The sequence below is a fragment of the Pristiophorus japonicus genome, chromosome 24 (assembly GCF_044704955.1).
Source record: "Pristiophorus japonicus isolate sPriJap1 chromosome 24, sPriJap1.hap1, whole genome shotgun sequence".
Lineage (NCBI taxonomy): Eukaryota > Metazoa > Chordata > Chondrichthyes > Pristiophoridae > Pristiophorus > Pristiophorus japonicus.
This window is the reverse complement of record NC_092000.1, coordinates 3,878,992-3,902,576: the sequence shown is the minus strand read 5'-3', so window position 1 is coordinate 3,902,576 and position 23,585 is coordinate 3,878,992. Positions and strand designations below refer to the sequence as shown.

At 46.8% G+C, this 23,585-nt stretch overlaps 1 protein-coding gene across 1 annotated transcript in view; it reads right to left on the bottom strand.

The window, feature by feature from the left end:
• LOC139238010 (voltage-dependent P/Q-type calcium channel subunit alpha-1A-like) overlaps positions 1 to 23,011 on the bottom strand; it is a 587,825-nt gene extending 564,814 nt beyond the window's left edge. The window contains 1 exon segment of the mRNA XM_070867408.1: positions 22,636 to 23,011. Coding sequence (XP_070723509.1) covers positions 22,636 to 22,895 — 260 coding nt within the window. The 5' untranslated portion in view covers positions 22,896 to 23,011.
• Positions 23,012 to 23,585: the final 574 nt, after the last annotated feature.

The window sequence follows — 23,585 nt, the reverse complement described above, 5'->3', positions numbered from 1 at the left end:
AAAGTGTGAGGTCATGCACTTTGGCAGAAAATATCAAAGAGCAAGTTATTATTTAAATGGAAAAATTGTACAGTGCTGCTCTACAGCGGGACCTGGGGGTACTTGTGCATGAAATACAAAAGGTTAGTATACAGGTACAGCAAGTGATCAGGAAGGCCAATGGAATCTTGGCCTTTATTGCAAAAGGGATGAAGTATAAAAGCAGGGAAGTCTTGCTACAGCTATATAAGGTATTGGTGAGGCCACACCTGGAATACTGCGTGCAGTTTTAGTTTCCATATCTAAGAAAGGATAACTTGCTTTGGAGGCAGTTCAGAGAAGGTTCACTAGGTTGATTCCGGAGATGAGGGGGCTGACTTATGAGGAAAGGTTGAGGAGGTTGGGCCTCTACTCATTGGAATTCAGAAGAATGAGAGGTGATCTTATCGAAACGTGTAAGATTATGAGGGGGCTTGACAAGGTGGATGCAGAGAGGATGTTTCCACTGATGGGGGAGACTAGAACTAGGGGGCATGGTCTTAGAATAAGGGGCTGCCCATTTAAAACTCTCAGAGGGTTGTAAATCTGTGGAATTCGCTGCCTCAGAGAGCTGTAGAAGCTGGGACATTGAATACATTTAAGACAGAATAGACAGTTACTTAACCGATAAGGGATTAAGGGGTTTTGGGGAGCGGGCATGATTGGATTAAATGGCAGAGCAGGCTCGAGGGGCCATATGGCCTACTCCTGCTCCTATTTCTTATGTTCTTGTTACCTTCAGTTTACAACAAAAAAACAAACCATCAACGCGTTAAAAAAAAGACAATGCTGTAGATTAAATCAGTTGACTAAGAATGAGATTTGATGAAAGGGCATTGACCGGAAACGTTAACTCTGTTTCTCTCTCCACAGATGCTGCCTGACCCGCTGAGTATTTCCAGCATTTTCTGTTCGTATTTCAGACTTTCAGCATCCGCAGTGTTTTCCTTTTGTTTTGACGAAGAGTAAATGCTGGTTCGGTGAAATTCATGGTTTGTGATATTTAAAGAAAGTTACAGGTTGGACCTTCCTTATCTGGGACTCCCTTATCCGGCACCACCCCTCGTTCGGCATCATTCCCGTCGCGGTGGGGGGGGAGGGAGGGGTGCATGCATAGAACGCGGCCCGGCCGGGTCCTCTCAACATATTGAAGTCCTTCCTCGCTGCCGACTCCCACCATCGCTGGACGTTCCCCGGCGCTCAGGGATATCGGGTTGGCTGGCTGGGGGCTGGGGGCTGGGAGTGTGGCAGCGAGGAAGGCCGTGGTGAGGGGTGGGGGGGGGTGGAGGGCGCGGGTGGAATCGTCGGCGGTGGAAGAGATCGCCAAGACCAGTCATATTTGCTCATCTGTTTCTCAGTAAGTTAAAAATAATTTGCGGAGTTGGACTGCCGGTCCGGCAGAGTTTGCAGCAGAGTGGGATATCGGGGCTGGGGGCTGGGAGTGGCAGCAGTGAGGATGGCTGTGGGGGGGGGGGGGGGGGGAAAGGGGGGGTCAGCGGTGGTGGAATCAATAGCGGAGTTGGGAGTCCGGAGAGTTTGCAGTGGAGCGGTCGGGGATAGCGGGGCTGGCTGGAGGCTGGGAGTACGGCAGAGAGGAGAGATGGTGGGGGGTCGCAGGGTCAGGCCAGCGATCAGAGTTCATGAAAGTTACAAAAATTACACTTAATGTACACAATAATGTGTGTACTTGGTTGCTATGTCACAGAAATGAAGACACGGTCTGTTTTAAACCAATGATTGACACCAATGAAGTTGTAAAAACGGCTTGTATAGCATTGCTCCCCTTATAACATGATTAACATGTGACCTCCCCACATTCGGCAAAATCCCTTATTCATTCACAGCATCGAAAAGGTCTCGGAAGCCTCAACATCAGGTCAATGCCAGCGATGCGTCCAGCTCCATTTTGAACGGGACCTGCCACGGGTGTCCAAAGTGTCCTTTTCCTGGTTTTCGGCCCCTGTCAACATAGAAATCGGGGTCCGATTGCCATTTTTGGTCAGAACTAGTCAGAGCCGTGCACATTTCGATCTGCCCTGAGGACGATGGAACCAAAGATGCCCACCAAAGGCAAGTGTCGAATTATGTTTGTGGGCTCCAAAAGGAGATCCAGGGTCCACAAGAATAACCAGGTCCTCCCTTCCCCCTCCCCCTTCCCACGGCCTCCAACACTTATTATGTTGGCAGCCGTCCTGGCCTGATCTTAACGTCTCTTTGGTTGCCAAATTTAAATGAAGCCAGGGCCTCAAAAACACAGGGGTCTCCTTCCTACTGGGACAGGCGGCCAACCATCGATCGTCCGGTTGGTCACTCAAAAGTCAAAATCGACCCCATTAACATTATTATTTTGAGGTCTGTCTGTCTATTTCAGTTGTCTCCTTCTTACCCATGATCGTTACTTTCCCCCAATGTTGTCATCAACCTTCGCCATGGACAACTGAAAAAAATGCATTTGTAGGAGAAGTGTGAATGAGCCTTTCCACTTTGAGGGAGTAACATCAATAATTAGCTGAAAGAGTGAAAAGCGTCTAACTGTTACATCAGGATGAAGCTCGCCCAGGTCAAGCTTGAATGGGTCATAGTCACAGTAAAGTTCTCCTTGGAAATGCCCCAAAACCAACTTCAAAAGACAAACCCCTGCAATGGTCAAATTATGAACGGATGTATGTTGAATTGCCCCTAGTAGGAACGGTGTTGAAAGAGGTCCAATCTGAGGTCATATTGAGCCCTATCATTGCCACAGATGGGAAACGTCCAACTCATTAGTCTGCAGTGAGTTTGAAATCAATGTCCCAAAGGTAAAGAGACAATGTTCTATCCAGTGCACCTCCATTCCTCCAGGAGATTCGCATCTCTGAAGGAGGGCTAGTCTGACCAGGTTTTATTTTACCCCTTGAGGTTCATCTAATGTCCCAACCTCAGTTAAGAAACCAGCACTACAACTCTTCAGGTGATGACAATTGAGTTTGAATGTGAACAACGATCAGAATGTCAAGTTGAAAGTCCAACAATCCAACCACAACAACAACCTGTAGTACATTTAATGTAGTAAAACATCCCAAGGCAATTTATAAGACAAAAATTTGACACTGAGCCTAAGAAGAAATTAGGCCAGATGACCTAACTGGTCAAAGAGGTAGGTCTTAAAGGAGGAAAGAGAGTTGGAGGTGCGGAGAGCTTTGGGGAGGGACTTTCAGAGTTTAGAGCCCAGGTAGCTGAAGGCTCGGCTACCGATCACATTGGCAGTAAGAGAAACATTTATGATCAGCTAGTGACACAGCCATTTAAACATATTTATTTCATTTAAAGTCAAAAAGTCACTACCAATCAGTGATACTTTTCTGCATTCAGTAACTTAAACACCACATGAGCTCATTTTTAAAGAGGGATTAATCTTTCAGATTATTATCTAAGTACTTAACTGCGTTTAGTGCCTTCAAATTGTCCACCTCACAAAAAAAATCCTATGCATTTCTAATCAGTTTCTGGGAAATTTCAACACTTTCCCACTATCCATTTACTTCACTCTAACATCTCATCATCTTAGACAGTCTCCCGTATTGAGGATGACTTGCTTCCACACCAAAAAGGGAAGAGTTCATAGGTGTTTCAATGAAGGACCTAATATTCCGGATCCCGAACTACATCCTGAAGGGTGGAAGATGCCTGTGCGTGGATTTTTTTAACGTGGGGTGGCCGTTGCACACCAGCCACCACACGGGCTTGACAGAGCGAGGTCTTGGTCCAGTGGCAAGGGTTAACCAGGACGACTGGAGACCAGCTCTGCTGCACGGACCCAGTGAGCACACATATCGCACTGTGAGAGCTGGGCCCGTGCTGCCCCTGGGCCCTCGGCTCTTCTGGGCCCCAGACTCACGCCTCCCCTGGGCCCCAGTCACTTCCTTCTACAAACTCTTACGCTCCTTCGCCCCTCCTGCTGTGCCTGCCCGCACTGCAACCAGCGACCTAACATCTACCACATGCACCGACTCACTATGAGCAACACCTCAGGTGTTTAACTAGTACATTCATTCCGTTTAGGATTATGTGGCTATACAGCACTTCAGAATAATTTCAAAAACGTTTAACAGAATAATGAGTGCTATCGGGCAAAACAAAAATAATATTTGAAACTAAATTTAACAGATCACATCAGTGTAAAAAATATGATCCTTTGAAATGCCTCAAACTCCTCTTAATTTAGTGAGTGAATAATGCGTTTGCCAGGAATGAGATTCACATATTAAATATGTATAACAGTTAATCTATCAACATTGTTTCACTTATTAAAGAGACTTGTTTTGCTTCGATTGAGATCTGCCCTTATTTTGCCATTGTCTGCCCCACATTCCTAGACTCTGAGAAACAAATCGGTTGCAGCTGTGAGTGAGTGCATCGCGGCATGCGTAAGTTATGCATGTTACAGTCTGCACACCTGAGTAACTGCATGATTGTGTGCTAGTGTGTGCACACAGCAGTTGGCCCAGTAATCAAATATTCAATCGTACAGCAATTTTAAATCTGATAAAGAAACTATCGACCTACAGTTTTGATTCTCACTAAATCTGCATTCTCTAATGCTCAGTCTTCAGAAGGCACTTGCAAGACCATAGTCACCCACCCACTCCACTCCCACTCCAATTTTTCCCCAAATCTCCTGAAAAATGCTGACTCATGCTGGGGTACCGGCCCACAATGGCCAAGTTACCTTCTGGCATTCTGCATTTGTGCTTTTAAATAATAAGCGACGTCAGGCAGATAAGGCAGAGCATCATTTGATGCCCGCCAACTCTGCCCCGCCACACACACAAATGTTTTCGAGTTAGATGTCAGCAGATAGCAATTCGGGGATGGGAGTCCTGACTGATTTTTTTTCCTCCCGAGACCCTAACATAATCAACAAATGTGCACAGGGCAGAAATCAAACCAGGAATTGTCTGTATATCTCAGCGCCATACTAAGCAGTGCCTTTGTCCATTAAGTGGGAGAGGTGGGGGAAAGCCAGAGGGAGCAGTTTTTAAAATTATAAATATTCTGTAATGAATGCTTACTGCACCTTTAAACCTCGCTTGAGAAAGTTCCATTCTTATTCTCTCAATTTTTTTGTTTTATCTCATCATTCCGTAATATTTCTCCCAGATGAAATACACAAATAAGCACATGAATCTAACTATCAAATAAACTAGTAAAAATAATTACAATCAACGTGTCATGGAATCTTGACAGAAAACACAAACGTTGTTCTGGAGTACTGTGATCTCCTTATTTGAGGAAGAATATATTTGCCTTAACATAGTGCAACGAACTTAACAGGCAGTGCAACGAAGGTTCACTAGATTGATTCCTGGGATGGGAGAGTTGTCCTATGACGAGAGATTGAGTAGATTGGGCCGATACTCTCTGGAGTTTAGAAGAATGAGAGGTGATCTCATTGAAACATAGAAGATTCTGAGGGGCATTGACAGGGTAGATGCAGTGAGGGTGTTTCCCCCGGGCTGGGGAGTCTAGAACCAGGGGGCACAGTCTCAGGATAAGGGGTCGGCCATTTAAGACTGAGATGGGGAGGAATTTCTTCACTCAGAGGGTGCTGAGTCATTGCATATGTTCAAGGCTGAGATCGCTAGATTTTTGTACTCTAGAGGAATCAAGTGATATGGAGATCGGGCGGGAAAGCTGAGTTGAGTTCAAAGATCAGCCGTGATCTTATTGAATGGCGGAGCAGGCTCGAGGGGCCGAATGGCCGACTCCTGCTCCTAATTCTAACGCTCTCCAGTTCTGTCACTTTGAAAAATTACAAAAACTTTCTGAAGCCCATATTTGCTAAGCAAACCTTTGGCTGATTGCTGCTATATTCTTGACGGGAAGGGAAGGGAAGAGGCCTGAAGGTTTGGTTTGTTGAATTTTTGCACTCATCAAGGTGAGAGATATCAGCATTCAAACATCCAGACCAGGATACTTCTCCTGAGGCAGTCTCCCAGTGGGGTGGGAATTCCATCCACCTGCCTGACACCAGTGCAATCCTGACCAAGTTTCCTGGGTTGGGATTCATCAGGTCAAAGGGCAAGGATCGCAGCCTACAAAGCAAGAAAATGCAGGCCAGAACGGAGGGAAAGGGCTTATCTCGCTCCATGTCAAGAGCCGAGAGCTGGTAGTGTTGTTTCCCGAGGCCTATCGCCACTTTGCCGTCCCCAGGAAGCAGCAGTAACACAGACGGACAGGAAGGAAATCCATTGGGGACACAGGCTCCACATCCCACACTACTGTATGAGGCAGGTGGAAAAACAGCAGCCAGCGGTGGCCCAGCAAAGGCAGAGTGAGGACTTGGAAGGAATGGGGAGTGAAACAACGGCAGGCCTCGCTGCCCAAGTTTCCCATCGTTCTCTGCCAGTCTCCCACTTGATTCTGGGCAGGATCGCTGAGAAGAATCAAACCGCTAGTGTCATCATGAAGCACTCACAGGTCAGGTGCACCACAGTTAGGTTCACGCTGAAGCTCCTCCGACTGTGTCCCCTTCCAAAAACGTGCTTCACTGTCTTAAGGTATCTTGCATTTTCTCCCGTTCTCTCTTTTATTGATCTTTAAATTGGTTTTATCAAAAAAAAAATCATCTATTAAACTCTGAAATAGTCTCACTAAAAACAGATTTCTAGAATTTTTGCTTCAGATTTCCAACATCTGCAGTTTCATGCTTCTTCTCGTTAAAAACAATAGTTGCTTTACACCACAACTAAAATACCCTGTTTGTTCAGCTTCATTTGTAAAACAGCTCAGCTGACTAGATTGTGATGTAGTGCTGATTGTGCTGAACTTTATTTGGTACAGAAGAGCTGCGTGCAGTTTTTCTGAGAATGTCGCCATCAAGTGATGCAATTTACATCACGAGATCATGCAGTTGTTTTTAAAAAGTTTGCGAAAACATTTTTCACACCAACATTATCATTTTATAGATCAAAAGCAAAATACTGCGGACGCTTGAAAAGAAAGCAGAAAATGCTGGAACTACTGGAAGGAAAGGTTCTGATGAAAGGTCTTCGACCTGGAACGTTAACTCTGTTTCTCTCTCCACAGATTCTCCCTGACCTGCTGAGTATTTCCAGCAATTTCTGTTTTTATTCGTATCCTTTTAAGAATTAAACTATGGGGAAGGGGGGGGAGAGGCATAGAGAGAGAGAGAGAGAGTGCAGCACACAATAGCTTCATAGAAACATAAAATTGGAGCAGGAGTAGGCCATTCGGCCCTTCGAGCCTGCTCCACCATTCAATATGATCATGGCTGACCATGCAACTTCAGTACCCCATTCCTGCCTTCTCTCCATACCCCCTGATCCCTTTTGCCGTAAGGGCCACATATAACTCCTTTTTGAATATGTCCAACTTTATGGAGAGACGGACTGTCAGGTTCTATGCCATTAAGTGGAGGAGGAAATGGCCCGGCGAGAACACAAAAAGACTGAAGGCTTATTCCTGGCGACTCCTCTCACACTGCCCTGGGGCGAGGCAAGAGAGCAGCAGGTGGTGTGTGCATCCTCTCAGCTGGGAAAAGCGCCATGAGAGGCAAGGAAGGTATAATTTGTAATTAACTTTTTAAAAGGAATTGTTAAATTGGCATGACAAAACTAGCTCATATCTATTTTTGTTAACGATTTATACTGCACACAGGTTTTGAGTCTATCATATTTTGTGACAGAGAAATATAGTCTTTTCCTGCTGTTTTTATGACCTTGGGGAGGAGGTAGATCACCTCGATTTAATTTTACAATGTCTCTAATGACAGCATTTTGGACCTTGGAGCCGAAAGGGGCTGGCTATGTTCCACCTTAGCGACACTACATTATAATGCTCCTGTCCTTGTGTCAGCTGTGGCTCAGTGGGCAGCACTCTCACCTCTGAGTCAGAGGGTTGTGGGGTTCATAGTCCCACTCAGGGACTGAGCACAAAAATCTCGGCTGACACTCTGGTGGAGTGCTGAAGGAGTGCTGCATTGTTGGAGGTGCTGTCTTTCTGATGAGATGTTAAACTGAGGCCCTGTCTGCCCTCTCAGGTAAATGTAAAAGATCCCAAGGCACTATTTAAAAGAAGAGCAGGGAGTTTTTCCTGGTGTCCTGGGGCCAATATTTATCCCTCAACCAACATCACTAAAAAACAGATTATCTGGGTCATTATCACATTGCTGTGTGTGGGAGCTTGCTGTGCACAAATTGGCGTTTCCCACATTACAACAGTGACTACACTCCAAAAGTACTTCATTGGCTGTAAAGTGCTTTGGGATGTCCTGAGGTCGTGAAAGGCGCTATATAAATGCAAGTTGTTCATTCATTAAAATGGCAGGATCCTCCAATTTACCATTAGCAACATCGTGGGAGATCCACTAGTTTAAATCAAATATTCAAACAGATTTACAAAAGGACATTTTTTAATAGGGTCTGACGATTTGTACTGCACTTTTTCTGTCCTTCTGCGCCTGCGTCCTCTTGAGACTCTGCCCCCGATGCCTCCCGGCCGAAACCAGAAGTGAGGCCCCAAACGGGAAGTGGGGCCCATCGATCAGTCCCACCACGTTGTTGCACCACGAGTTCCTCGACCGAGCTGCTGCTCCTCCTCCTCCTCCAACTGACCGTCAACCGAGCCTCCCGTGAGCCGAGCCCCGAGCCTCCCGTGAGCCGAGCCCCGAGCCTCCCGTGAGCTGAGCCCCGAGCCTCCCGTGAGCCGAGCCCCGAGCCTCCCGTGAGCTGCGAGCCTCCCGTGAGCTGAGCCCCGAGCCTCCCGTGAGCTGAGCCCCGAGCCTCCCGTGAGCTGAGCCCCGAGCCTCCCGTGAGCCGAGCCCCGAGCCTCCCGTGAGCTGAGCCCCGAGCCTCCCGTGAGCTGCGAGCCTCCCGTGAGCTGAGCCCCGAGCCTCCCGTGAGCTGAGCCCCGAGCCTCCCGTGAGCCGAGCCCCGAGCCTCCCGTGAACTGTGAGCCTCCCGTGAGCTGAGCCCCGAGCCTCCCGTGAACTGTGAACCTCCCGTGAGCTGAGCCCCGAGCCTCCCGTGAGCTGAGCCCCGAGCCTCCCGTGAGCTGCGAGCCTCCCGTGAGCTGAGCCCCGATCCTCCCGTGAACTGTGAGCCTCCCGTGAGCTGAGCCCCGAGCCTCCCGTGAGCTGAGCCCCGAGCCTCCCGTGAGCTGAGCCCCGAGCCTCCCGTGAACTGTGAGCCTCCCGTGAGCTGAGCCCCGAGCCTCCCGTGAGCTGAGCCCCGAGCCTCCCGTGAGCTGAGCCCCGATCCTCCCGTGAACTGCGAGCCTCCCGTGAGCTGAGCCCCGAGCCTCCCGTGAGCTGAGCCCCGAGCATCCCGTGAGCTGAGCCCCGAGCCTCCCGTGAACTGTGAGCCTCCCGTGAGCTGAGCCCCGAGCCTCCCGTGAGCTGCGAGCCTCCCGTGAGCTGAGCCCCGATCCTCCCGTGAACTGTGAGCCTCCCGTGAGCTGAGCCCCGAGCCTCCCGTGAGCTGAGCCCCGAGCATCCCGTGAACTGTGAGCCTCCCGTGAGCTGAGCCCCGAGCCTCCCGTGAGCTGAGCCCCGAGCCTCCCGTGAGCTGAGCCCCGAGCCTCCCGTGAGCTGCGAGCCTCCCGTGAGCTGAGCCCCGAGCCTCCCGTGAGCTGAGCCCCAAGCATCCCGTGAACTGTGAGCCTCCCGTGAGCTGAGCCCCGAGCCTCCCGTGAGCTGCGAGCCCCAAGCCTCCCGTGAGCTGAGCCCCGAGCCTCCCGTGAGCTGAGCCCCGAGCCTCCCGTGAGCTGCGAGCCTCCCGTGAGCCGAGCCCTGAGCCTCCCGTGAGCCGAGCCCCGAGCCTCCCGTGAGCTGAGCCCCGAGCCTCCCGTGAACTGTGAGCCTCCCGTGAGCCGAGCCCCGAGCCTCCCGTGAACTGTGAGCCTCCCGTGAGCCGAGCCCTGAGCCTCCCGTGAGCTGAGCCCTGAGCCTCCCGTGAGCCGAGCCCCGAGCCTCCCGTGAGCTGAGCCCCGAGCCTCCCGTGAGCTGCGAGCGGCGGTGGCGGGGGTGGGGAGGGGGGAGCGGTGGCGGCGGGCAGCCGGGGGAGGAGGGGGAAGAGAGAGAGAGAGTCTGGGTGGGTGGGGAGGGGCGGGGAGGAGAGAGTTTGCGGGGTAGGGAGAGGGGGAAGAGAAAGGCTGGGTGGGTGTGGGAGGGGAGAGAGAGTGAGGGGGGGGTGGAGGAGAGAGAGAGAGCCTGGGTGGGGAGGGAACAGAGAGAGAGCTTGGGCAAGGGGGGAGAGAGAGCCAGGGAAAGGGGGAGGGGATAGAGAGATTGGGGGGAGAGAGGTGCTGGGGGAGAGAGAGGCTGGGGGGGGGGGGGCGGGGAGAGTGAGGCTGGGGAGGTAGAGTGAGAGAGGCTGTGAGGGAGGTAGTGAGAGAGGCTGGGGGGGAGAGTGAGAGAGGCTGGGGGGAGAGTGAGAGAGGCTGGGGGGGGAGAGTGAGAGAGGCTGGGGCGGGGGAGAGTGAGAAAGGCTGGGGAGAGAGTGAGAGAGGCTGGGGGGAGAGTGAGAGAGGCTGGGGGGAGAGTGAGAGAGGCTGGGGGGGAGAGTGAGAGAGGCTGGGGAGAGAGTGAGAGAGGCTGGGGGGAGAGTGAGAGAGGCTGGGGGGAGAGTGAGAGAGGCTGGGGGGAGAGTGAGAGAGGCTGGGGGGAGAGTGAGAGAGGCTGGGGAGAGAGTGAGAGAGGCTGGGGGGAGAGTGTGAGAGAGGCTGGGGGGGGGGAGAGAGGCTGAGGGAGAGAGACTGGGGGGGGAGGAGAGAGACTGGGGGGGGAGAGAGAGAGACTGGGGGGGGGGAAGAGAGAAACTGGGGAGGGGGGGAAGAGAGAAACTGGGGGGGGAGGGAAAGAGAGAGACTGGAGGGGGAGGGGAGAGAGACAGAGAGCACGTTCTTCCAACCCTCTACGTTGGAGTGGATGATATCCAGAAATCACGACACTGTCACTAATAATCCGTACACAATGCCCCATTTATGGTGGGGTGGGGGGCGCGGGGAGGGGGAGGATGCACTTGTGCTGGGGTGTGGGACTTTGACCGGCCCTTGCTGTTTTCTGGGGAGCTCTATCCTCTGTCGCTTCAGGAAGTCAAAGCGGATCGAGTTAGAATTTGTAAAGTCAGTGAGACCTTGGGATGGGCGGTTCCAGTTACACATTCCTGTGAAACTTCAGGGTGTGGCTTATCCTCCAAGGGGACCAATCAGAAACAAAGGGTGGAGCATGGTGGCCATTTTGGCAGTACAAATAAGCGCATCCTTTTTAATATTCCTTAATGAATATGGATTGTGAAACTCGTACTAAAAATAAAAATCCCCAGTTCTATGCTACAGACACAATAAACCTTTGGGAGTTTTAGTTTAGTACTGGGTGCTTCGTACATTATTGATTAAGCTTTATGAACCCAAACCCACAGCATTCCACATCACCTCCCCCTCCCTCTCCTGAAGCTGATAACTCTTGCTGTGGTGTGGTTCCACGGGTATTGGTAGCCTCTCGCGTACGCCACCCTGGTGCCCATTTTCCACATTTTAGCCAAGACAATGAAATCTATTTGCGCCGTGGCTCAGTGAGCAGCACCCTCGCCTCCGAGTCAGAAGGTTGTGGGTTCAAGACCCACTCCAGAGACTTGAGCACAAAAATCTAGGCTGACACTCCCAGTGCAGTGCTGAGGGAGCGCTGTGCTGTCTTTCAGATGTCAGCCTAGATTTTTGTGCTCAAGTCTCTGGAGTGGGTCTTAGAACCCACGACCTACTGACTCAGAGGCGCGAATGCTGCCCACTGAGCCACGGTTGACAACAGGGCCGGAGTATTATAAGGTAGCCAAATGCTGCCTCACAAAATTCAGCACAGACTGGGTATTAAACCTGGAATCGCCTGCTCTCTGTACTTAGCACTATCCCATGTTGCAGCTACCCAGTGGGCCATCAGGGGAACGCACCAATCCTTACTGTAATGCTCTGCCCACAGTTTCTTCTCGGTTCTAATTTGTATGGTGAAAAATAAAACCTTCTCTTGTCACTTACAGCCATGAGCAAGACAGCACTAATTAGAGAGAGTAAAGTGGAGTTGTAGATTGCTGATGTAAAAAATGAATCGCTTTGAAATGTCACAGCAAGCTATTTTTAGGGGGGGGGGGGTCAGGGATGTTGCAATGCTTTGCAGTTATCTTTCAAACATGATTTTAGGCGCTAGTACTCATAGTACAGTTGGCAGGTCACTCGTTTCCCACCTCCTGCTCAGCTTTGGCCCCAAGCAAGCCTGCTGCTCCATGTGTCTCTGGGCCTCTGCTCCTGGCTGACTCACTGGGCAATGCCACCAGAACTGGGCTTTAGTACTGTTCCATCCCTTTGTCATGATCTCCAATGAGAGAAAGCAAGGGATGAGAAACCAGGAGCACACGAGCTTCCTCAGAACAAGTAAAAAATCCAGTTGTGCTTTTTGGAGAGGAATATTCCTTTTTTTTTTAAATGAGCGAGGCAGTCATTATTAGGATCTCAATCAGAGATCAAGGCTACGAAGAATTACGATCAACACTAACATCGTATGCTCAGTTTGATCATTTATTTTTTCTTTCAAACGCTGAGCATTGGGGTGCTGACAGCAAAGGGCCAACAACAATTGAGTCTATACTGAATGTCAGCTGCTTTTAACACGGTCACTAACCCAAGTTAATGAAAAGTTTTCTCCACAGACAGATTCCTTAACTCCTTGAAGACATCCCTGACCCCCCCCCCCTAAAAATAGCTTGCTGTGACATTTCAAAGCAATTCATTTTTTACATCAGCAATCTACAACTCCACTTTACTCTCTCTATATCATCAGCAAGCACTGTTTATATAACAAAACAAAATCAAAGAATGTTCCTGGTGGTGATAGATTTAAACATCAAACACAAATTGGGGGGGGTGAATTCAACATGATCCCACCCTACCCAACCCTGGTAACCTGCCCCAGCTCACAACCTCTGCTTTTCCTGCTCTGGTTTTCTGCACAACACCTTCCCCTTCCACTCCACTTTCTTTAAATGTATTCATTCACGGGAAGTGGCCATCGCTGGCAAGGCCGGCATTTATTGCCCATTCCCTAATTGCCCCTTGAGAAGGTGGTGGTGAGCCGCCTTCTTGAACCGCTGCAGTCCGTGTGGTGAAGGTAGTCCCACAGTGCTGAAATATTAATTAATTGGAAAGACGGAAAGTGCAGCTTCCTTGATGGTCCAATGTACTGACCAGAGCAGTGCTGATTCTTACAGACGAAGAGAGATAAATCTGCACTTTGTGCTGGGTTAGGTGATCGCAGGCCGGCCCGACATGTAGGCATGTCAAACTGGACTGGGGAGGGGGGCAAGGGGGAGGTTAAAAACACAACCCAGATTCTTGCTACTGATCATTAACCAGCAACACTGGCTCGAAAGTGCAAGCCTAGCCATCATGCTCCTCCACAATTAAATAGCCTGCCGACACTCACATCTAGGCTTACAGGAAAAATGGCCACTTGAGCAAGATTGTGTAGGGTATCTCGGTCTGTGAAATTGTATCTCAGCAAGAATTCAGTGCTTCAAGAGGGGCAGGGGGAAATAAAACAGCACACAGTTCTACACCGGTACTGCGAGTCAGCCTACCCGAGCTCCTTCTGCCTTCCCCCCCCCACAAACAGTTGAGCAATGGAAACATTGAATGACCTGATATGAAAGGGACAAAGTATTAACTAAAGGCGGTAAGGATAAAAATCAAATACATTAAATCCATTTGCACAACATTTGGGATATTAACAGGACTGAAAAATCAAAACGGACTCAAGACAAAAGCAAAATTACATGCTCCTTCCAATTTGTATAAGGCACTAAAAGAACTCAAAAATTGGTTAAACTCTAATCAAGTTGTTTTACCTCATGGTTTGCCAATGTTGAGCTTCTTTTTATTCAGAGGCTACTGTTGCCAAAATTGTGTTTTTTTTTAAATACGTAATTATTCTTTAAAGATAAATACAGTCATTAGGGAAAGGAATGTTGATATCATTGGTTGCTCCTTTCTGCTGCGTTCAGTCGAGACATAATTTAGACAAACTGATTTCAATTAAGAAAATAGAATTTCTGATGCTGCAGTATTGGGGCTACAGATTCTACATTCCTCTGATTATTTTTGCTTTAAACAAGTTTTTATACAATTTCCAATCCCTTTTCTGCACTGTTTATCATTAAGCATTATGCACAGCACATGCTTTACAAATGGTATATCTGCTTTTACCATAATGGTGTTTGCTCCTTTTCATTCTGTGCACTTCCTGCTCCGTGTACAATCCTCATCTTTTGCTTTCTCAAATATTTCTATGCATTGATAATTTAATAGTGCAATAGTGATCATTATTCCCAGTGTGCAACCAAGATATGGAGACCTGAAGAATTTCAGGTTCGTTTCCTGGCCTCTTCTATGTTGATTGATTTTAGCTGGTGCAGGAGTACAGTACAGGTCAGGGAGGGAGACAACCATAGTTGCTGCCCTGAATTCTAGTCACTGATCCAAACACTGGATAGCATGTGACTTTGAGCATAATCAGGCTCAGTTATTTTCTACGATCGCACCTCCCAAACCCACGACCTCTACCCCCTAGAAGGACAAGGGCAGCAGGCGCATGGGAACACCACCACCTCCACGTTCCCCTCCCAGTCACACACCACACTGACTTGGAAATATATCGGCCGTTCCTTCATCGTCGCTGGGTCACAATCCTGGAACTCCCTCCCTAACAGCACTGTGGGAGCACCTTCACCACACGGACTGCAGCGGTTCAAGGCGGTGGCTCACCACCACCTTCTCAAGGGGCAATTAGGGACAGGCAATAAATGCCGGCCTGGCCAGCGACACCCACATCCCAGGAACGAATATTTTAAAAAGCTGGAATGCCCTCTACAGATGACTAGCCCACTAACACCAAAGACCAGGAATCAAAACCTGAGACCATCCCATTTCAAATGACTCAGTGCCACGCTGGGCAGAAGGTTGATCAGCTCGATCACCAGGGGGAGATTTTGTAGAGTTGTTCAAATTGTCTACGGTACTGCATTTATAAGGTTAGACTGATAAATTAACTAGCGCTTTCAATAATGATGAAGGACCTCTGGACTCCATCTCTGGACTCCAATGGCACACTTAAAATGGACCAAAGTACTGCTGAAGGTACTGTCGTGCTGCATGTGGGCAAGTTCAGCACACTATAGTCACTTGCACTTAGATAAGGCCTTTCACATTGCAAAAGATTCCTCAGAGTGTTCTATAAGGGGAGTGATGAGCACTAGACAGGAAGTAGGAGAGAAGATCTGACCAAAAGAACAGTTGAATAGGTAGGTGACCTACTGAGTACTTCCAGCATTTTCTGTTTGTATTATAAGTATAGGAACTGCTGTGAAACTGGGAGGAGAGAAAATAGAATTATAAAACACTTAGAATTGTTTAGAGGATAGTGAGTGGTAGAAAAGGCTCAGGCAGAAAATTCTAGAGCGCAGGGATTTGGGATAGACAGTAAACCAGAGTTAGAAGAGACAGGATCTGTGCTGTGAATAGGGCATGATTGCTGAAGTAAGATTGAACATGGTCCTGTAGAGAGTTGAAGAAGAGTATGAGGATTTTGAAGTAGATACATTATGGAGGACAGGTGTGTTGAATTTGTGGGCCTTTATGTGGGATAGGTACCACATCTGAAAACCAAATCCTTTTTGACAATCCATCAACTCAGTATCACCAGGTAAACTGGGAGCAACAAGTGGGCCCATAATTTGTCTGTCATTGCTCCACATGTCTCCTCTATCACTAAAGAGGGTCAGGCTGCAAGTGAGCAGGAATAGGAACATTAGAATTAGGAGCAGGAGTAGGTCATACGGCCCCTCGAGCCTGTTCTGCCATTCAATAAGATCATGGCTGATCTTTGACCTCAACTCCACTTTCCCGTCCGATTTCCATATCCCTTGATTCCCCCAGAGTCCAACTACCTATCGATCTCAGCCTTGAATATACTCAACGACTGAGCATCCACAGGCCTCTGGAGTCGAGAATTCTAAAGATTCACCACCCTCTGAGTGAAGAAATTCCTCCTCATCTCAGTCCTAAATGGCCGACCCCTTATACTGAGACTGTGCTCCCCTGGTTCTAGACTCTTCAGCCCAGGGAAACATCCTGACAATCCCCCTCAGAATCTTATGTTTCAATGAGATCATCTCTCATTCTTCTAAACTCCAGAATGCACTGAAGCAATCTACTCAGCCAGCATGGGAACTACAGGATAGCAGGAGAGCTGCCCCCCATTGATTGTTGTAATTATACTTTAAAGATTAAAACATAAGAACATAAGAATTAGGAACATGAGTAGGCCATCTAGCCCCTCGAGCCTGCTCCGCCATTCAACAAGATCATGGCTGATCTGGCCGTGGACTCAGCTCCACTTACCCGCCCGCTCCCCATAACCCTTAATTCCCTTATTGGTTAAAAATCTATCTATCTGTGATTTGAATACATTCAATGAGCTAGCCTCAACTGCTTTTCTGGGCAGAGAATTCCACAGATTCACAACCCTCTGGGAGAAGAAATTCCTTCTCAACTCGGTTTTAAATTGGCTCCCCCGTATTTTGAGGCTGTGCCCCCTAGTTCTAGTCTCCACGACCAGTGGAAACAACCTCTCTGCCTCTATCTTGTCTATCCCTTTCATTATTTTAAATGTTTCTATAAGATCACCCCTCATCCTTCTGAACTCCCGAGTAAAGACCCAGTCTACTCAATCTATCATCATAAGGTAACCCCCTCATCTCCGGAATCAGCCTAGTGAATCGTCTCTGTACCCTCTCCAAGGCTAGTATATCCTTCCTTAAGTAAGGTAACCAAAACTGCACGCAGTACTCCAGGTGCGGCCTCACCAATACCCTGTACAGTTGCAGCAGGACCTCCCTGCTTTTGTACTCCATCCCTTTCGCAATGAAGACAAGTTGATAATTCTGTTTTTAAAAAGCATACGGGATCCCAGGCTTTCTAAATAGAGGCATAGAGTACAAAAGCAAAGAAGTTATGCCGATCCTTTAGAAATCATCGGATAGGCCTTAGCTGGAGTATTATATCCCATTCGGTGCACCACACTATAGGAAGGATGGGGAAGCCTTGGAGAGGGTGTAAATGAGATTTACTAGAATGGTAGCAGGGATGAGGGACCAGTTCTGTGGAGTGACTGAAGAAGCTGGGAGCAGAGATGGCTATGGGGAGATTTAATAGAGGTGTTCAAAATTACGAAAGGTTTCGATAAAAATAGATGGGGATAAACGGTTTCCACTGGTAGAAGACACAGATTTAAGAAAATTGGCAAAAGAATTAAGAAGGAGATTTTTTTCTTACGCAGTGAGTTGTTATGACCTGGAATGCACAGCCAGAAAGGGCGGTGGAAACAGATCCAATTGTTACTTTCAAAAAGGAATTGGATAAATACTTGGAAAAGAAAAAATTGCAAGACTATGGGAATAAGAGCAGGGGTGTGGGGGTTAGGTAGCTCTGTCACAGAGCCGGCACAGGCACGATGGGCTGAATGACCTCCTTCTGTGCTGTAAAATTCTATGATTCTATAATCACAGAATCTTGACAATAATTCTGCTATCAATAGTCACAAATAAGGTTAAGGAAATCATTAAAAATAGCGATGCAAGTTAATAAGGTTCATAAAAAGGCAAAAAAAGCACTGAGGTTTATTTGTATCGAACATTGGTTATGCCACACGGAGTACTGTGCCTCTTTATGATCATATTATGGAAAGGAGATAGAGGTACAAAAAAGCTTCACATGATTGATACTGGAATTGAGGAGATATACTTATTAGGAAAGGCTGAATTGGCTGAGGCTATTTCTCTAGAAATGAGAAGGCCGAGGGGTTAATAGAGGTCTTTAAAATTATGAAGGGGTTTGATAAGGTAGACGTAGAGATAATGTTTCCACTTGTGGGGGCAGACCAAAACTAGAGGCTATAAATATAAGATAGCCACCAATAAATCCAATGGGGAATTCAGGAGAAACTTCTTTACCCAGAGAGCGGTGAGAATGTGGAACTCGCTGCCACAGGGAGGGGTTGAGGGGAATAGTATCGATGCATTTAAGGGGAAGCCAGATAAACACATGAGGGAGAAAGGAATAGAAGGTTATTGATGGGGTGAGATGAAGGGGGGTGGGAGGAGAATATAAACACTGGCATGGACCAGTTGAGCCGAATGGCAAGTTTCTGTGATGTACACTTCTATGAATTCTATGAATTTGGGATTCTTCTTTTTCGAACAGAAACTTCAACATGATCCAAAGTGAAGTTTTCTAAACTATTAAGGAAATTTTTAAAATTGATCTAGGAAAATTGTTCACGATGAAAAAAGGGTCTAAATTCTAGGGGATGCAAAACAAACGTTCGGAAGTTAGAGGGGAAGTGAAGTGTAATCGAGCTGTGGAATTACCAGGGAAGGCCACTGACATGGACAGTATAAATGAAGTAATTAAATGAGTTTGGGATTGAGAGATGTGGTGAGAAAATGGGTAAATTGGGGCTAATATATCAAAAAACAGGCTTGTTGGTCTTAATAATCTTTTTCAGTTCTGAAAAATTCTTATACAAACTACGTAGCCTAATTTACATAATTCATATTAATTTACATAATCCTGCATCTAGTTTGCACCAACATGTTAAAATATGTCCAAAGCACAATTTCCTGACTGACTGAAATTTCCCAGCAACACATCAGTGCAAGTGATTAGTGGTAACGTGCTTTCTGAAAACCTTCCACTATCCACTCGCTTTACTGTCTCTCACAAACTTCTACCAAATGCTCTGGCTCACCTTAAGTAATACCAGAAGTGCTTTATTTTTTAAGCTGAACATTTAACAGACAGTAGCTCTTGGAACAGACTGAAAACTTTACTTTTGAAGAAAATATATATACTCTTGTACATTTGTTAAAGAAAGGTATAGTGCCAGAGGACTGGTGGATAGTTAACGTAATACCTATATTTAAGAAGGTGGATAGAGCATGTCCAGGGAATTCTAGAGCAGTCAGCTTAACATCAGTAGTAGGAAAAATAATGAAAACCCTTCTAAAAGAGAAAATAGAACATCTAGGAAGCCAAAAATATGATAATGAGTAGTCAGCATGGATTTCAAAAGGGCAAGTCTTGCTTGACCAACCTCATTGAATTTGTTGAAGAGGTAACAGAGAGAGTAGACAAGGGTAATGCAGTAGATGTAATTTATCTAGATTTTCAAAAGGCCTTCGATAAGGTACCCCATAATAGACTGATGAACAAGGTGAGAGAATGCGGAGTCAGGGGACAAGTAGCAGAACGGAAAGCTAGCTGGCTTCAAGACACTGAACAGAGAGTAGGGGTAAAAGGTAGCTATTCATAGTGGTAGAAGGTGGGTAGTGGTGTTCTATAAGGATCAGTGCTGGGACCACAATTTATATTCACGATTTAGACTTTGGAATCAGAAACACAATTTCTAAATTTGCAGATGACACCAAATTAGGGGGATAGTCAATACTCAGGTGGACTGCAACAAATTACAGGAGGACATTAATACATTTGCAGAATGGGCATATAATTGGCTAATGAAGTTCAACAGATAAATGTGAGGTATTACATTTTGGTAGGAAGAATAGGAGGGAGGGAGTCTGGGTGGGGTAGAGGAACAAAGGGATCTCGGATACAAATACACCAATCACTAAACATTGCGACACAGGTTAGCAAGGCTATAAAAAAAGCAAACCGAGCACTAGGGTTTATTTCTAGAGGTATAGAATTAAAAAGTAGGGAAGTTATGCGAAACCTGTATCAAGCCTCGGTTAGACCACATTTAGAGTACAGTTCTAAAACGGATACAGAGGCACTGGAGAGGTTGCAGAGAATATTTACAAGGATGATACCAGAAATGCGAGGGTATACCTATCAGGAAAGGATGAACAGGCTGGGTCTCTATTCTCTAGAAAAGAGAAGGCTGAGGGGTGACCTAATAGAGGTCTTTAAAATTATGAAAGCGTTTGAGAGAGTAGATACAGAGTGTTTCCACTTGTGGGGAAGAGCATAACTAGAGGCCATCAATATAAGATAGTCACCAAGAAATCCAATAGAGAATTCAGAAGGAACTTCTTTACTCAAATAATGGTGAGAATGTGGAACTCACTACCATAGGGAATGGTTGAGACCAAGAGTATAGATGCACTTAAGGGGAGGCTGGATATGCCTGAGAGAGAAGGGAATAGAGGGTTATGGGAAAGACGGGAGGAGGCTCGAGTGGCGCATAAATGCGGGGATGCACTGGTTGTTTCCGTGCCATATATGCTATGTAATCCAACGTATAAGGATTAGGAACAAGAGTAAGCCATAAGGCCCCTCGAGCCTAGTCCATCATTTAATAAGATCATGGCTGATCTCTACTGCACGCACGTATTATATAATAGGTTATGTTTCAGAACACTTTACAGGTCAGTGAAAAGGGTGTAGACATCTAGCAGGAAAGAAAAAGAGAGTGAGTGATGTAGGGTCCAGAGTGGAAGCAAAAGCCCTAAGGGAAAAGTCTGGAGGCATTTGAGGGGATGAAGCTGACAAGTGTATAAACTGTGGGGCGGATGGGGGGTGCGTAACGAGGTCTAGAGGGTGGACGCGTGACAGATGAAGGTGAAATTGCCAACAGTAGAACCGGGAACAAGAAGTAGACTGGTGTTGAGTGTACTGGAGGATGCTCACATGACTGGAGGAGATCACAGAAGAAGGGTCAAGGCTGTGCAGGGATTTGAAGGGGGTGATTGAGGAATCTTAAAATTCTCTGGGGCACAGGAAGGCAAACAATGACAGAGATGGGTCTTAACACAGATGGAAACATGGAGAGAATCACAAGGAGAATATTGGAGAAATCCAGCCACTGAGGTGATTAAAAACATGGATTAAGGCTTCATTAGGAAGGGGATAAGGGATAACGGTGGGGGTAGGCAATTGTGCAGGGATGAAAGAAGGTAGATAAGGGAAATGGTTGGTGCAGTGGGTTAAACACTGATCTTTCACCTCTGGGACCCAGGGGTGAAAGTCTCCTCTGTCTATTGGTTGTAAAAGTCCCATGTTTGTAGAAATTAGCTTGGCAGTCTCAATCTACTTCCTCACGGGCATGGGACTAATCTTGAAAAAAAAAGCCACCGGCCAGTTAGTATGGAAAAAAAATGTTGCACTAGTGCAATAAGGTGCTGGTCTTCTGCAGTTAGGGCAGAGGCACATTGCTAGGGCAGAGGCACATTGCTGGGGCAAAGTAGGGTCACCACCACCTTCTCATGAGCAATTAGGGATGGGCAATAAATGCTGGCCTTGCCAGCGACGCCCACGTCCCAGGAACGAACGAAAAAGAAGATCTCCATGCTATACCTGATCTGGAAATGCGTGATTCTGACATTCCTCAGCACTGACAGTGGCAATAGCCACGGGGCAATGAAGGAGGTGTCTAGGTAGAGCTGGGTGCCATCAGCATACACACGAAACCTTCCAGTTGGTGTGAACTCCCATTACATATACACGTGTATTCATTTGTACTTTTGACATTTCTAAAAATGTATTGTCATTTCCTATTTTGTGTCACAATGCTCAAATGACTAGAGAAAGCTAGATAAAATGTAATAAACCTCTCTCTATCAGTATTTCGAGTTTAGAGAAGGTATTGCAGAAGCAAAGCTAGTCTGTACCAAAAAAATAAGCAGAATGCAATCTCCAGAACATGGGTAAAGAATATAGACTGCAAATATTAAAGATGCAATATTAGCTGACCCAGTCACCATGGCCCCGACTGAAATTCAGAAACATGCACCGCCCATTTGTTATTTTTCCATTCTACTCCAAGATGCAGGTGGATTTTTTTTTTAAAGCTGTAGGGGTGCTGGTTAAGGTCTTGTAGCAGTATAGACTCTAATCAATCTATGCATCTTATCTGTATGATCATGTGTCCACTGAAGTGCATGTGACTGTGAACATTGCAAAAAATTCCTATTCATCACCTCAACCTCTCTGAATGATTCCTTAAAATAGATGCAACCCCACGTCAGCAACACCAGTAAATGCATCCCTCTCCCATCAGGCAATTAACCAGCTCTATATCACTACAAGAAAAAGTCTGCAGTGACATACCAAATAAAGGCTGCTATAATTTGTTCTAAAAAGAAAAAAGCTACGATTAGACAAGGGTGTATTAATGACAGTAATAAAACATTTGCAAATGGCTGTCTACTCGTCCCTTCTTCTACATGAAACTGACTGCATCACAGTGTGGGTTTTTTTTTAAAGCACTACAGCAAAAAAAAAATGTGGGTAGTGATTGGTTTTATTGTATTTTTGCAAATAGTCCCCTTGACTGCAAAGGCAATGCAATCGCCATCCCATTTACAAGAAGGGTCAGTCACAGCAAAGGCTGTCGTTACCACCCGTGAAACTGACACCAGTACTTTGCAGTGTGAAATTAACATCGTTTTGATGTTTTTTTTTGCAATCGATGGAGAAAATTGCTGCCCATGCAATATCATAAAACATATCAATAAATCCCCCCCCACCCCCCACCCCTCCAAAAAAAAAGGATATGGCCATTCTGTGATCTTTTTGGCATATTTTCTTACAAAGTTGTCTTCACTGAAGAGAAAGAGAGATCTGTTAACTGTGAGGCAGTTCTGCCGGACGGGGATGGGGTTGTAGAGAGCCATAGTCCGGGCTCTCTGGGCCATCGACTGCTTGTACATCCTCTGAGGGGCTCCCGGTGGTCCGCCCTGGCGACTCCCACCGCGTCCTGCGCCTCCTTGACCGGGTCCATACCTGGCCGGCACCTCGTCTCCAAATCTCGCCATTCTAGAAACAGATGCCAGAGATCACCATTCAGTAGAGAAATACTGCAACTCCACATTACATCCCATCTGTTCCAATACTGGTACGCAAAAAAAATGCAATTAGTTTAGGGTTTTTTTTTCTCTCTCAGTTTTTCATTTTCCAAGGGGTTTATAATTTGCAGGAAAAAAAAGATAATTTTCTCTGCCCCCTTTTTCCTGGCAAAAAAAAAGATCAGATCTGATATTTTCTCGACCGTTTCTGCATCTGCAGTTTTTTTTTTCCTCTGGCTCCTTATTCTCCCGATCGCCTTTGCATCATCTGCATCTCAAAGCTGTCGAGGTCCCAGAGTACAAGCCACACAGCCTCCCAGGCACTCATGCCTTTCAGTGGCCGCCTTCAGACGCTGTATCGCCAAACATTTTTTTTTTTGGTTGTTTTTCCTCCTCCTCTCTCCTATATTCTATTAAATCAAATGAAATACTATCTGGAATGCAAGTGCCCGATCGACTGGCAGAGCATGAGCAGTGGGGAGCATCTGATCAGATTTATACAGCCAGCCAACCCAGAGCGTACAGCATTAAAGCTGGCCACATGATTCCACTGCCCAATGAGGGGCTCAAACCCAGATTTTATTTTTTTTTAAAAGCTCAGTGAGAGGAAAACCAACACATTTTCATTCCCCCCCCCCCCCACTTCTTTTTTTTTTAAAG